This window comes from Beta vulgaris, chromosome 5, assembly GCF_026745355.1.
Source record: "Beta vulgaris subsp. vulgaris cultivar EL10 chromosome 5, EL10.2, whole genome shotgun sequence".
NCBI lineage: Eukaryota > Viridiplantae > Streptophyta > Magnoliopsida > Caryophyllales > Amaranthaceae > Beta > Beta vulgaris.
The window spans coordinates 9,326,498-9,341,891 of NC_079206.1; the positions used below are offsets into that span (position 1 = coordinate 9,326,498).

Below are 15,394 nucleotides of genomic sequence, written 5' to 3' on the forward strand. Positions count from 1 at the left end.
TGAGCATCAAAACTTGTTTCACTATATCCAAAAAGTAGAAAACCAGATTCTGCCACCACAGGCTACATGAGAGACATTTATTTGACAAAATATTCGGCAACCAGTTTCCAGATAAATTAAATAGATTTCCTCAGGAAATTCTTCATAATATACATTGATTTCTGTGACTGAACAAATCTATGCTACACAAATGCTGTAAAACCCCCAATTAATGGGGTAAAGAAAGCACACCAACACTACAATTGATACATTTAACATAGGCTAATCATCCAGTGATAACACCAGCCAGAACATCACTCTTACCTCGAGCAAAAATTGTGTAAACTAAACGAATTGCATCCAGCCAACCATCCAAAGATTCCCATGAGTCCGCTACCTAAAATGTCCAAAGACAGGATAGCAGTGTTACTGAACCAAAATTTTTCCACTTATCATCATTACTAACTGAACAGCTAGGCTCCTGAGGGGAAGAAGAAAGAACCAAGAAATGTATAGAAATTCCAGATATAAGTAAGAGAAGTAACTACCAAGTAAACAGGTCCACTGATTGTGTCAATGGAGAGTCCGGCTCCAGGTGGCAAAGTGAGATCAGCACATGCTGACACCGAAACAATATCAGGAATGTCAACTTTGACAGCTCTGTTTTTCATATTCGCTCCATCTGCTGGCTTGCCGGAAAGACTTTGCCGTGACGTCTTTTGTTCAGATACAAGCTGCATTAACAAGTAACAGTTCAGTGAGAAACATTACTTTCAACCATCCATTAGATGGCATAATGGTTATCAACATAGCTCCATGAACTAAACCATACCCGAGGCCTGTACAAGGTTATGCGATATCTCTCTTCATATAATGGAGATATTTTCTAAATAAATCAATCTTAAGTGTTAAGTCACACCCGACAATAGCTAGGTTCCCATAAGTATATATAAAAAGAAAGCCAATACATGACTTCCTGAATCTGATAATAAAAAATCTTTTATTTCAAAAAAACTGACAAAAATAGAATAAATATAAGGCAAATTTTCAAAAAACTACCTTATATAACAAATTTCTTTCAATATACTACCATTTTATATTTATAGTTAGTATTAATCATTAACTAATTGCCCCCTTATAGGTTGCTAGCGAGGAATGACGAGACAAATGAGAGGGAATGAAAGAAAAATACCTTGTGGTGAACCCATTGTTGGTGGTTAAACCTCATTAACATTAAAATGGTAGTATATTGAAAGAAATTTGTTATGTAAGGTATTTTTCTGAAAGAAAATTTTTAAAAGGTAGTTTTTTAAAAAAAAATTGGTTGTAAAAGGTAGTTTTATGAAATTTTCCTAAATATAAATATATATACTAATAGTTCATTGTTTTAGTCTTTTATTTTTATATTTCATTAGTTTTGTCTTCTCTTTTCTTTTTTTTTTATAGCCCATAATTCAGTCTAGTTTTGTCAATTCTTTCATTTGTAAGAAATCCCCACCATCAAATTCTAAACAAAATTAACACAATAGACAATGTCTGGCTATATAATGCTCTAACCGCTATGTCCCTTCAAAACAAATGAAAATGCTCTAAACGCTATGTGACTGATTTGTCAGAGATTTCAAGCAGACAGCAAAGAGCCTTAAGTCAGTATATGAACTCATATTAATATAGCCTGTGCAAACATCTGACGTCGTTGAGCAGTCGGTCACTTTCATTCCCCAGATAAGAGATTTAAATTACCTGATAAAGGCCCTCATGGTTAAGGACAAATTGTGTTCGCTTCCAATCACTGTGAGGAGCAATTGGATTGCCTGGAGGAGGTGCTGTGAGATATCCCACTTTAAGATAAGGCAAAGGTAACTGTAACAAAAGTAACAGAATTATGTTTAGATTATGTCATAACTAAATAGTCAATAAGAACAATGTCAATGCCTTAGTCCCAAAAGATGGGTCCGGCTGCATAAACCAAGAAATTATCTCTTGTGGTCATTCACAAAGATCATCTTCTTCCATTGAATTCTATCTAGTGTTATGTGCTCCAGCGCAAATGCCTTTTCTCATTTTCATTTTTAACTCAAACTGCTTGCATATAAATAATACAGGATGGGCAGATTACGGGTAATGTCAAAAGTCATACTAAAGAGAAACAGAAGGAGGAAGTATATGATAACTCATTATAAAATATAGATGGCTGGCTAGAGTACCTATTGTCTATTGAGAAATGGAACTTGGAGAGGGTCAAAGTATCACTTACATAACTATATAATTGCAAAATGCAGTTTCAAGAAACAAAGTATGAACTCTCAGCCATGTAATATACTGAAATGTATCAAGAATTTCACACATTCTGTTAAGCTTATGCAAAATAAAACTTCTTACCATTGAACGGACTAGCCTCAGTGCACTGCGATAGACCTACAAATTAAGGAAAACAAAACTCTGTGTCACAGATAGAGTTCAACAACAAACTAGGAAAAAGAAACAAATCTATGCGCAATTGTTTACATTAGGAATACTTTCTTTTAATGCACATATTTGAGCATTCTAAGTGCGTGCTATATCAGGAGAAAGGATGACAAAGTGCAAGAATCAGAGAATATACAGCCACAGCAGATCTAAGAAGGGTAAGGTATATGCAGCCTTATCCCAGAAAAAAAGAGCAGAAAGTTATCAAGAAGATATAACATGAGGATCCCAAAAAAGAGGGAGGGGGGGGGGGAGAGAGATCAAGAGGGCATACTGAGTAATTTGGCTTCAATGCGTGAGCAGCTGCAATATAGACAGCGCACTGACTATATAAGTCATTAGGTGAAACATCTTCAGGGCCAACTGATCCCCCGATCCTTAGCAAGTCCTCAGCTAAGCCATACTGCAAAACCAGAAGATTATACATAACTCACCTATGCATCCAACAGGCTCAGTGACTATATATATTTCCCTTCTACTGACATGTCTGTGCACAAAAATAAGAGAAAGAAGAAGGCAGCACTGGACAAGTAGACATGCAAAAATTGCTAAAACAGAAAAAATAATCAAGGACTAACCAACACAGTGCCGAGGTTGTAGATAGCCCTATGAAAGTCAAACTGCAACTGAATTGCTGCACGGAACTGCATTATAGTGTGGAACAGAGAATCAGAACACTGATAAGAGTTTCAACAATTTTCATATATTATATGACAAATAAAAGCATTAGACAATTTTGGGTTCATCCAAGGACATCTTTTTGCACCTTACTAATTGCTGTCTTAACAATGTTGTGCTTTTCCTTTGCAGGAACTATTGCACTGAGTTCCTGTATCACAAAACATCCAAAGTGAATGCCAAAGTCTGTGAACAATACCTTTCTACGGTAAAAAAAAAGAAAAAACATAACCCACTTTCCCACCCTTTCCCCTCCTTTATCTCTCACTACAAGTATCAAGATGATATATTACCTGCAATGCAAGTCCCCAGTTGTTGAGCGCCTGGAAAGAGACAATAAGATTATTACACAGACAACAATGAAAAAGAAAAATCTTAAATGGTCGAAATGACAATAATATATACCAACAATTCAGTGTTACAAAAACATGGTTCAAAAGCATACAATTTTCTCTGAATAAGAATCAAAAAGAAAAAGATATACCTGGGGACTATTCCAATTCAACTGCACCGCTCTTTCATAGTGTTTTGTGGCCTGAAAAGAAGACAACAAAGTAAGATGGCGTACCTACACTTCAATAAAATCAGGAGCCTCGACAATCTAATTTCATAAGTCTAAACTATGTGTAAATCTTTCCCAAGTACCAAAATAGTTGAGGCGATGCATCAATTGTGTCCTAGGTACATGTCTAACACTAAGTTAATACTTACAGCATTTGCCATGTAAACAACTCATATTGCTAATTAGCTGTGCTTCAGAGGTTTATGATCAAGATGGCTTTTAGAAATGATAGGATAAATTGATAACAGACAACAAGACAGGCGCAAATTAGAGAGACTAGAATTTTAGCATATAAATAAGACCTAAAAATAAGCAATCCAGGCTTCCCACCAAAATTAAGTGTTTCAATTTCATCATCAGATTGAGAAACTATAAGATAGGTAGATGGACGTTACTGAAGGATGGGCAACATACGATTCGGAGTAAATTGTACAAAACAAATGTGCAAGATTCTAAGTCTTAAGAGCAGCTATGATACTAGGCTACTAGCATCCTCCAGATAGAGTCCTTGTCTCCTTGAACTAAAAGCATCAATTGCAGGTCTTCTAAAGTACAGAGGTGGGGTCCAACACTCCAACTTGATTAGATCTTCAACTTGTGGAATGTTACTAATAGCCTGATGCCCATAACAAGCCTGGGTCCAGGTATCAAAAGACTATGATTATATCAACCACACCCAATAGATAGTATAAGCAAACGATGACAGATGCAGACTGCATAGCAGACAGTTACATAAGTAGGGACAAAGTAATTTATCATATAGAAGGAAAGATTTTGCACCTGCTTCCACAAGTCTTCAGCCTCCTTTGTACGACCGCGCATTCTTGCTCGATCAGAAATAGCAATGGCCCAATTATAATAAGCCTGCATATTATATTAATAAATTATCCAACAATGTAATGGAAGGCCGCATAGCATATCCCACTGCCAGATCCAAGATTAGGTGGGGAAGCTTGAGCCATGTACCACAAACACCTTTCCCAGGCACAATAGGAAAGGCGAAACCAAAACCTCACTTGTCTAATGACCAACTACTGAATATTATTTAATAAAGCATACATACATCATGAAGGGTGGGACATAGACAAGTAGCTTCATCGTACTTTTTGCAAGCCTCCTCGAGCAGTGCATCTTTGGAAGGTGAAGCAGAATCGGGATCAACATTATCTGCACTTTCCTGAACACCAATACACATCATAAACAAGAAGTGCTCATTAGAAAAATAACCAGATGCTATACCATCCCAATCATGACCTAAGACACCATGTGCTAGCAAATTCGAATTTGGTACACAGTCCTAGACTCCGGTCCAGTCGGATACTTTTGAGTCTTTGAGACTATTTAACAGCACAATACTGAATATACAACAAAGTAATGGAGAATAAAGACAAACTAAATTTCGCATGAACTCTCATGTAGCCCCCCAAGAATTGAGATATTTAGTTAATCACTAACAACAAAGCACAACTCTAATGAGAAAACACGAGGACACAAAGTGATCAAGGATCAAACTAAAACCTGAAGCACCAAAGCCCAGTTGTAGAGGGCATCGTGATCTCCTGGATTTTTCTCTATCGCACTAGCATACCTGCATTGTGGTCAGAAAAGGTTACTACTCCACCGAGTCGCGCATATTCGAAAGAAGGGAACAAATTCTAATCAGCCCCCGAAACTTAAACGGCTCCAAGGAAAACGTCTTTGCATGCTACAATATAGAGATAGAATCTAATTCCATTACAATAATTGTAGCTCCAAGTAGCCCACTGAAAATCATACCTCCTGGCAGCATATGTAAGAATCTTTTGGCGAGATCGTCCTTCCTCATCAACACCCGATACACTGTTGATAAGTTCCATAGCGGCATGGTTCTGGTATGAATTGTCTTCGCTGACAATAACAAATTTTGACAAAATTTAAGTTTGCTGCTATTAATTGTTAAATATTCTGCATGTTTGCTCAATAAGTGAAATTATATTAATTTGTGAAGGTCTTCTCCCTTATATTCTCTATCTTATTTCTGCATTGGCCTTCTTTTTATCCCTTATATGAGCACGAAGGGGAACGAAGGGCCCGATGAGTTCAAAACCAGATTGGACTGAAGTGAATTTGTCTGAACTGAATTGAACTCAATTGAACTGAATTTGCCTGAATTTGTTTGAACTGAACTGAATGAAAACTTTGAGAGAAAACTAACTGAATGGAATTTTCCTAAAATTGAACTGAATTTTCATTTGTTCAGTCCAAAAGAACAGAGCCTAACTAGAAGCCTTTCCACTGATAAGCTTATGTCTCAGACCTTCTTCACTCTCAACCTATCCAAACAACATAGAAAGTGGGGTCACGGTTTCTATAGTTTACTTTCTTGTGTTGTTTGCTACTATGAAGGGCGCACCATGCGGCATGTAGTGATGCCCTTTCCCTTGTTACTTTTTGTTCTTTAATCCCTTCTATTTTACAATCTTGCACATAGAATTCTATGGAACATATACAAAAAGCACCAAACATGAAAATAGCACTTCTTTTACAATAAGTGGCAATTGCTTAAGATCATTCCATAAGCATCACACTAGCAATCTACCAAGCAAAACCATAGAGTTAAGGTCCTTCGGAAAAATTAGAGAGACAAACCACATATCCTCAATGGACAGTCATCTACTCCCTTCCCCATCCTACTATAATCAGCCACATTCGGCTTTTGAGGTCAAAACACTTTAATTTGACCTCTAATTTCCTAAAGACTATTGAGTTCAATACAACACACTCTTACTAGTTACTATTCATCTCCACAAATATGTTCACAGGAAACTCTTTCCATACACTTTTCTCATGGACATTGATAAACACCAATGCTAGAAAACTAAGTCAATTGTCGCGTATTTTTGCACCACAGGAGCATTCTAGATTCAGTTCTCCTGCCGATAAAGCGGATTAATTACCTCATAGCGGTAAAAAAAAAAGGCCCCAACGCACCACACTAAGATAAAATTGAACACACTTGAGATGATCCAAAACTAGGACTAATTTTCCAGGTTTTCAGCAAATCAATTACAGCTAATTGTGTCATAAAAATCAAAATTATAGTAGCACACCATACAATTAACCGAAATTAAACCACAAATATATGAAATTATTGTCAGAAGAGAGAGAAGAACCTAAAAGGAGAAGCGGAATCAGGAGCAACAGGAGTAGAATTATTCGATTGACTTTGATCTCCTTTCAATCCATTCAGCAATTCTCGCATCGTAAAAGTTTTGCTTCCTTCATCTTTCTTCAGTTCAGATTGACCTGTTGATTCGCCGGAGACGACGTCGTTTGATCCGGAAGGAAGAGACTCAGGTTCGGGTACCTCGTGCTTCGGATCCTTATCCGAAGCAACAGGCTCAAGTACGGCTTCAACGGCGTCGTTTGATTCCTCAATGACACCGTTTTGCTGTGTATCTGTCGTCGATTCTAATACAGCGTGTTGATGCTCGGACTCTTCCGACGGAACCGCCATTGATTGAAGCTTCGAGATTTGATTGATTTCGGAAATACAGATGATGAATGGAAGAAGAGGAGAGAAGGTCTGAATTTTTAAATTTTTTATGTTGTATCACAAGGTGAAGGAAAGGTAGCGAGATCTGTCCACAGTAAGACAGTTTTTTTGGCTTTTTTGCAGTCACAAAACTAACTATGCAAGAATGTTTTCGGAAAATAAAAATTGACGATGTAAGAATATGTATGTTTCTGGTTTCCCTCCTTCACCTTTTTTTTTTTTTTGTTCTTTTTTCTTTTTTCTTTTTTCTTTTTTCATGTCACCAAATAAGAATATGATCTTTTGAATTTATGATAAATTCATTTTACTTCATACTCTCTCGGTTCAAACTCCAAAAGAACATGACCTAATTTTATAACTAAGTTAAATAGGACATACGACTATACGAGTCCTTATGTAAATCAAATTTGATCATGGACTTATAAATATCACATCTACTCGACTTTCTGTTGTAATAATAGAGTTTTATTTCATCCAATACCCCAAAAGATAGTAATGAAACTATACCTACCAACTTTCAGTTTCTACTATATTATTTATGAAAAGAAATAGGATTAATGACAAAATAATATGAAAAATAGGTAATGGACTTTCTCTTTAATATTTGCAATCATGGATGGAAGTAATTTGCCAAAGATTATAAGAATTTATGAAATAATATAGGATTAATGACAAAATAATTTGCAATCTTGTAAATGCATTTTATTCTTTTCTCTATGGCATTAATAATTTAAAACTAAAATAAAGGACATTTTGTTAGAAATATTTGAGTTGTAATAATTGAACTTATCTAATCTGAACTTATTTTTTCTGATCTGATTTGATCTGATTTACAAGATCTTATCTTTTAGATTTTTCTCAATATATAAGAAAAAATATAGTCATGTGGGGTCTTGTTTGATTCGTCTCAATGAGTAGTTTATTAATATTCAATTATTATAATTTTTACTAATATGTAATGAAATATATTTAATAGTAATAATGATTTTTAAATATAAGCATGATCTGATCTGATCTGATCTGATTGGATCTGACATAAGCAAAAATAAGGTGAACTGAACATAGCCTTAGTGTGCACCCGATCCATTTCACATGAGTTGTAATGATCAGTTTTTGCCGCGTTCAGTCTTCCACTCTTTCTTCTCTCTCTTCTCATAACTTCTCTTTCCTTCTCTTTCCTCTGATAACTTCTTCTAACTTTGTTCTCTTATAACTTTTGCATGTTCTCTCTCATAAATTAACTTCTTCATTTTCTTTGTGCATGTTCTCTCTCATAAATTAACTTCTTCATTTTCTCTCTCATAACGTCTTCATTTTCTCCATGTTCTTACTATGCCTTTCAGTTTTTTCGTTCATTTTCTGTTTAATTTTGAAATAATATACTTCATCCGTTTCGAATCAAATGCAACAAATCCACTTTTACGCATGTCGAGGCATTATTTTAAGCACAAATATCTATAATCTAATTACATACAAGTAAAAATTTTAAAAATTACGTTTTATGAAAGTATGTCACGGGAATAATCTAACAAGATCCTACTTGACTATGTTTTTCATTATGTATAAATCATAAATCTTAGTTAAAGTGAAAAGTGTGAATAGTGAAAAAGTAGAATTATTGCATTTAATTCGAAACGGATGAAGTAGTGTATTTTGACAGGATAGTGTTTTGCTGAGTTTTTTTGGTGTGTGTTTTGCATGATATAGTGTATATTGACATGATATAATATATTTTAAAAAGATATGATGTGTTTTGACATGATAGTGTTTTGCCCTTTTTTCGACATGATAGTGTTTTGCCCTTTTTTCGACATGATAATGTTGCATGACATAATGTATATGGACATGATAGTGTATATAGAAATGATATAATGTGTTTTGACATAATATAGTGTATTTTGAAATGATAGTATTTTGGTGTGTTTTTTTTTTTTGGCATGATAGTATTGCATGATATAGTGTATACTGACATGGTATAGTATGTTTTGACATGATATAGTGTATGTTTATTCTGAACAATTATTTTTGTATTATTGAAGATAGAGAAAATAGCAGGTTTTGGTAAGTAGGAGCGAGTAATTTGTAACGGGTCACGTGTCTAAGCCTGGTGCTGTGGCCTATGGTACATAGTATTTTTAATGTGAATCAAATCCATGCAAGTCGGATTATAGTTTCAAAGTCCCAACAAAAAACTAGAAACTTTCTAATTTCAACAATTTTGTTTTTACGTTTTTAAAGAAAACCTGAAAATCAGATACATAAGAATTACGATAGAGTAGAGAGTTAGAGACCTTAAAAGTGTGAGGATTTTGACAATAATGAACAAGCTACACAGACAAATAGGTACTTAAGACTTAAGATGAGGGTATGTAGAAAGACTACAATTCTTACCAGTTTCACTGATTTTGGAATTCCGCCTCTATCGCTGTAAAGTGAAGCGCGGGCAGTAGTACATAGACAAATTCCAAAATCAAGAAGCATACAGAGTACAGACAGAGGTGATGTATCACAGTATCGTTATGAAGTGCTTTTCTTTGCAAAGCATCATCTAATGGATACATAATCCCGATTTTTGGTTAAGGGGAGAGGGAGATCCTCCAACCAAAATACAACATACAAATAAGAATATAAAAAAAAAGTAACCAAAAACAGTGTCCCCAACCCAAATTTAGGGTGCAGTTAAATCTTATCATGCAAAGTCACCACCAAGTCATGAGCATCATCCAGAAGCTTCCAGACATCTAAACTTCCAGCCATGTTATTACACTCTCTTATTATTTCATCCATGCTGCTGTATTTCTCTAGTATTAGCTTCCTTCTCTGCAACACGCATGCCGCTACAGCATAGAGAAGTAGATCTTCAGTGGGCGGAGCTCTTAGCCGCATTTTCCCCCATGCAGACTTGCTGATCCCGGCTCTGATGGCTGCCTGATCAGCCCACATAACCTCCCACAAGCAAAGTGTTTGCTCGAAAGTCAACTCCCTTCTAAAAAGAACCACCACCATTCTATACACAAAGAAACAGTCTTCTGCTTGAAGCTTCTCTAAATGTCTATATAAATGGGAGTCCTTACATTTGATGATCTTGGATATAAGACCCAGCTGTCTTCTGATTCCCACCTCGTCAAGCCGGAAGTTGTGTCTTGCTTTTTTCATGAAACCAACAAAGCACCAGAATGCTTCATGGTCCTCCTCTATGACCGATATGATTGGCGAGAGAAGATCACTCATCCCTTGGCAGTAGCCAGTCTCAGGATCGTACAGGGCGTAAGCTTCAAGGACGGAAACAAGACGTGTAGCATGGTATATCATGCATGGTTCTAAGTGTTCATAATCTTTCAAGCCAACTTTCTCTGCTTGTTGCTTAGCTTTGGCTTCTGATACTGCAGCCTGTGAGGGGCTGTATATGATCCATTCAGGATTTGAACGCAGAGCATCAACACGAATAATCCTCTGCCACGTGGAAAAATCTTCAGATGAGTAAAAAGTCATCCCGCTCTGGGCTTTTGAAGGAGAGGAAAGTGTGTTCTCATCTGGATCATTTCCTTCAAATTCTTCAGCACTAAGAAAAGGTACATTGTTACCGTCTTCAGATGATTCCGAATCAGATGATTCTGAACTGACACCAGAACCCTCCTCGCAGGTCAACACAATCTTTTCACCTTCTTCGAACGAAGAAGCAGAGGGTAAAATCTCAGGATCCCAGATAGGCCCATCAGAGTCTTCTGATGGGTTATCCCCGTCATTTGAAGTTCTAACACTGCTTACATCGTCTGAATCCGGAGTCTCGGAAACTTGACTGAAAAACCCACCACTAACATCATTGCTGTTTTCAGCAGTCTCATTCCTCTTGAAGCTTGCAATTGTGCGTTTTAGAATTCGACGACATTGTCTTCGCAAGGTTTCATATTCTTTCCTGATCAGAGACAATAATCGTTAAACAATGAGAATTACGAAAGGAGAAAGGAGGGAACCATTAACACGAGAATTGCTGAAATACCTTTTCTGTTTTCTAGCAGTGTCTCTTTCCTCCTTTGTGCTGTTCAAGTCATAACTGCTCAAAAGAAGCATGTCAATGTTAAAAAGCTCAAAGTCCATCTAGCACCAAGAATTTAAAGTCCACAAGCTTGAAACACATAGCAGAAAACCAAATACTCTATGCAACTACTTCAAAGATGATAATCAGATTATCAAGACAATAAAATCACTGCAAAGAGGAGCTAGAGAAGATGAAGCTATAAGCGCATATTCATGTTAACGAGAACAGCCTCTCTGCAATTTGCTGGAATTAGGGTTTACTGAGCCTCTTCACAGCTGTTCATGTAAGCTTAATTATATCTCATACTACTCCACTCCACGTCTCCACCCACCACAAGAAGTCTTCTAAAAGGCATTCGGGTAAAGGTACTAGTGGTGGTGAAGACGGGTCAAGTAGATGAGTTTATAACAACAAACAAACCTTCTAAAACTATATGATCAATAACTCTATCAATTCTAAGCAGACACCTAGTAACTTATTGATGGGTCTGTCAAACAAGTACAAAATAAAACTGGATTGTTTCCAAGAGCACCACTTGAAATCCAAAGGATGTTAACTAACTCTACTACTGCAGAGTTGATTCCTAAGAGTAGCAGCATAAGTATATACAGCTACATATTACTTCCTCTAGTTCCAAAATAATAGGCCACATTTAACCTTGTCAATTCTAACTATTACACTCTTTAAGTAATTAACATGATAATCTTAAATAAGTATTTATAAACAAAAGTGCAGCAGCGATGTGTTTACATCATAACTCAATGCATATTTTGACAAATCTATGGTCAAAATTAGCGAGCTTAAACCACCAAACAGGGGACAACAGATATATCATGGCAGTAATTACATGACATAATAAATAAAATTAATCATGAAAAGCACAGTAGATAAAAGTTGCTTGTAGACACAGTAAAGTGCTTGTTGGTGGAGGCATCATTAACAAAGACATGATACAGCTTTTTTTGCCTAGTAGGGACATGAATCAGACTAGTAAATTAGTTAACAAATCAAATCAGATCAAAGCAAACATTCCCAGGGTTAATACAGAAAGTGATGAAACAATTGAATTCTAGTGCCTTGATACTTACACTCCAAGAAGATATGGCCAAACCTCTGCTCTGATACTGGGATCAACACCCTGCATTATCAATACAAAGCATGAGAAATCTGGCAAAAACTTTCACAATCCAATATAGACATGCTGTCATATAAAGCACCACATAGTCCACAAATGACTAGACAAGCAACTTACCCCACTTCTCACTTTCTTCAGAAACTTAACTCCACCATCGGACAGTCTACTATCGGGTCCAAACAAACGTTTCCATTGCTTAGGTAGAAGGGCATGTTTCCTCCTTCGCCTAGACCAAGGCGATTTAAGACTTAACCTGAAGAGTAAAAGACACAAAAGAACCATAAATTTAATTCATAGTATAGATCAAATAAGTATCTATCTTACATTATGAAAGAAAACATTAACTCAAGTGCTACTATCATATTTTATCCTGGAGAAGATGATTTACATCTAAATGTTCCACATTGAAACGGGCACAAAGCATTCAAATTTGATTACCAGTATAAATATGACCACAAAATAGATGCATTCATAAATTCATCAACTATAAGGTGAACAAATGTCCAATCTCAGATATCTAGGACAGCTGGGTAGTTAACATCTATCAGCAATTGGATCAATTGGTAAGGGGATGTTCGATCTTGGGAACGCATCATCAGTTATTAGAAGAGCTTAGCCCCAATTAGGCCTTCCGAATTCAGAAATCAGAATAACCGTAAAATGAAAAGGATGGTTGGGTGGTTCTTGGTGGAGATGGTAGTGGCCGCGATGGCATTCACATGGTAAAACTGTCACCGTGATTTTAGCTCCGGCGTATGTTTCGGTATCATGACTCCCCTAATTCCTAAATGTAATACTAACAAATTAACAATGAGACAGTGATATTGGTTGGTGAAGTTGGTTTGTCAAAAAAGATTTGACCTTCCTAAATCCTAAGTGTCATAGTTCCTCACGAAAATGATAGCGAACAAAACTCCGAATTCAATAGCTCAAAAGGGAAAAAAATAACAATAAAAATAAAAAAAAGGAAGAGTCTAGAAGATCTTTGAATGAGTCTTCTTCCCATCTATGAAACGCGTCAACAGCTCAATATGAAATCTTCATAGGACTGAAGTGATTGATACTTGATAGTACTATGTAGTATGTAGTAATTCATCAACAACAACTTTAAAAAATTAAAATAAAAACCTTGAACAAAATTAGAAATACGTTACTTAGCTCATTTCCACGAATATAGCGGTCAACATAAAACCAAATTAAAGAGTAAAATATATAATTCAACTTAAAAACCTCAGAATTCAATACTAGCATATATTTAAAAAAAATAACTGTAAATTTCCAGATCTCGATCTCAAAATCAGTAATAAAAAACTTACCGATCAGTAGAAACTGGAGAAGAAGAAGATGAATTTGTAACAACAAAAAGCACCGATCTTAAGTGAATCCACGACGAAGAAGATGAAGAAGGTGAAGAAGAAGAAGACGAAGATGACGGCGGCGTAGAAGTATGACTACGCCGTAGAGATCTTAACAAGTGTTTTTGCTCCGTAATCATATCTTAATTACTCACTAATTATCTACTAAACTCTTAATTGATTGAATTTCGTGGTTTCTATTTATGGCATCTGAAAGTAACGGCGGCGGCCACGGCGGCGTAAGCCGAGCCGTGGCCGTCAATAAGCCGACATGAGGTGAGAGAAAGTTGCGCCGCCGGAGAAGGTGGTGGCGCCGAGAGAGGAAGAACGGTTTCGAGTAGTAGCATATGAGATGGAAAAGGGTATTTTCGTCAATTTATTAAGAATGGCATGGTGGAATTGAGTTTACAGACATTTACCAAAACTGAAAACTGAAAACCTTGTCTGGTCGGAAAAATATTAAATACCTGAACTACCCTTTCTCTCTCTTTATTGGGGGTTTTGATGATATTTTGTATTTTCTCTCTCTTGACTATATTTCGGAGATTATATTATATATATATCCGCGGTCGAAAAAGTAGGCGGAGTGGTAATTAGAGAAGTAGCGCATTTTTGGGGGAATTTTAATTTTCTCTTTTCACACACTCGCTACTACCACTTTTATTTTATCATGCGCAGTTCCAAAGACCAAGTGGATTAAATCAACTCTCACTTTCTTTCTTTTTCTTTTCTTTTGCTCTTTTTTATGAAGTTATGTAAAAATCTGCGCGCGATTCTCTAATTTGACAAAGAAAGCTTATGATGAGAATTGAGAGATGGAGTGACTTGGAGGGGCCCAATAAGTCTGAGGCTTCTCCCACTCCCACTCCCACCCAATTTTTGACTTGAAAATGGATGTTTTTATTCGTCGGAAGCCCTACGTTATTACAAGTACAAGGTTGCTCTTTTGTGCTTCATGTGTCTTTTACTAGAATTTATCTCCACCGTCTTTTCTTGGCCCATTGTTATGTGTTAGCCCAATTGTTATAAGAATATAAGCATTTTGGTCTTCATTTGGTAAGACTTAATATTGTGGATTTGTGCCTTGTGGTAATGGTTATTGTAATACTCTTGAGCTAATAGATGTTCTATTATTAGAAGGTCTGGTTGAATACTGGTCCAATCGATTTAGTGGAATAGGACTTCAAAAATTTGGGGCCAAATTTGGTTGGCAAATGGAAGCAGAAAAAGAAAAAATATTAGAAATTATGTAACTCATCCGTAAGAATAGGACTTTTCATCTTCTTCACTTATCATTCCACAATTCTCTTTCCTTTTCATAAACTAAAATTTCTAAAAAATCATGATATTATTCAACGTTGGATATAAAAATTAATTATCACTCTCTTTATCAAGAAATCATCTCATTTCCAATTTTAGTTTTCGCCAAAAAAAGGCTCAATTTCATTACTCCTTCCATATTTCCAATTCTCCTCAAGAACATCAATAATGAAGATTTCTAACAGGAATAATTGTTTTTGCTATTTATTTGTGGTTTAGATTCAATTCCTCTCAACTCATATCCAATAAATCGATTTCTTTTATCATCCAAGAAAAAGATTCAAACGTTAGTTTACGAATTACAATGCGGGAAAAATAAAGT

The 15,394-nt window shown here is 36.0% G+C and overlaps 2 protein-coding genes across 2 annotated transcripts; both read right to left on the reverse strand.

Moving 5' to 3' along the window:
• LOC104892616 (hypothetical protein) lies at positions 1-7,440 on the reverse strand. Its single transcript, XM_010678597.4, has 14 exons — positions 6,841-7,440; positions 5,465-5,575; positions 5,207-5,276; positions 4,752-4,865; positions 4,469-4,552; positions 3,611-3,661; positions 3,420-3,449; positions 3,215-3,277; positions 3,027-3,092; positions 2,723-2,851; positions 2,362-2,397; positions 1,723-1,842; positions 528-713; positions 1-376 (listed from the first exon to the last, which is right to left on the reverse strand). The coding sequence occupies exons 1-14, from the start codon at positions 7,182-7,184 to the stop codon at positions 266-268; spliced, it is 1,515 nt and encodes a 504-aa protein (XP_010676899.1). The 5' UTR covers positions 7,185-7,440; the 3' UTR covers positions 1-265.
• A 2,071-nt stretch (positions 7,441-9,511) lies between these two features.
• Positions 9,512-14,469, reverse strand: LOC104892617 (rab GTPase-activating protein 22). Its single transcript, XM_010678598.4, has 5 exons — positions 13,714-14,469; positions 12,515-12,650; positions 12,351-12,400; positions 11,224-11,277; positions 9,512-11,139 (listed from the first exon to the last, which is right to left on the reverse strand). The coding sequence occupies exons 1-5, from the start codon at positions 13,890-13,892 to the stop codon at positions 9,903-9,905; spliced, it is 1,656 nt and encodes a 551-aa protein (XP_010676900.1). The 5' UTR covers positions 13,893-14,469; the 3' UTR covers positions 9,512-9,902.
• Between the last annotated feature and the right edge of the window lie 925 nt (positions 14,470-15,394).

Excerpts from the sequence above, each read along its gene's own strand:
- LOC104892616 (XM_010678597.4), bottom strand. The coding sequence starts at position 7,184 with ATGGCGGTTCCGTCGGAAGAGTCCGAGCATCAACACGCTGTATTAGAA. Across the intron at positions 5,576-6,840 it reads GATTCCGCTTCTCCTTTTAG|CGAAGACAATTCATACCAGA; the intron begins GTTCTTCTCTCT and ends TGTTATTGTCAG. Across the intron at positions 714-1,722 it reads ACCATGAGGGCCTTTATCAG|CTTGTATCTGAACAAAAGAC; the intron begins GTAATTTAAATC and ends TTGTTAATGCAG.
- LOC104892617 (XM_010678598.4), bottom strand. The coding sequence starts at position 13,892 with ATGATTACGGAGCAAAAACACTTGTTAAGATCTCTACGGCGTAGTCAT. Across the intron at positions 12,401-12,514 it reads TGAAGAAAGTGAGAAGTGGG|GGTGTTGATCCCAGTATCAG; the intron begins GTAAGTTGCTTG and ends TTGATAATGCAG. Across the intron at positions 11,278-12,350 it reads TGGCCATATCTTCTTGGAGT|TTATGACTTGAACAGCACAA; the intron begins GTAAGTATCAAG and ends TCTTTTGAGCAG.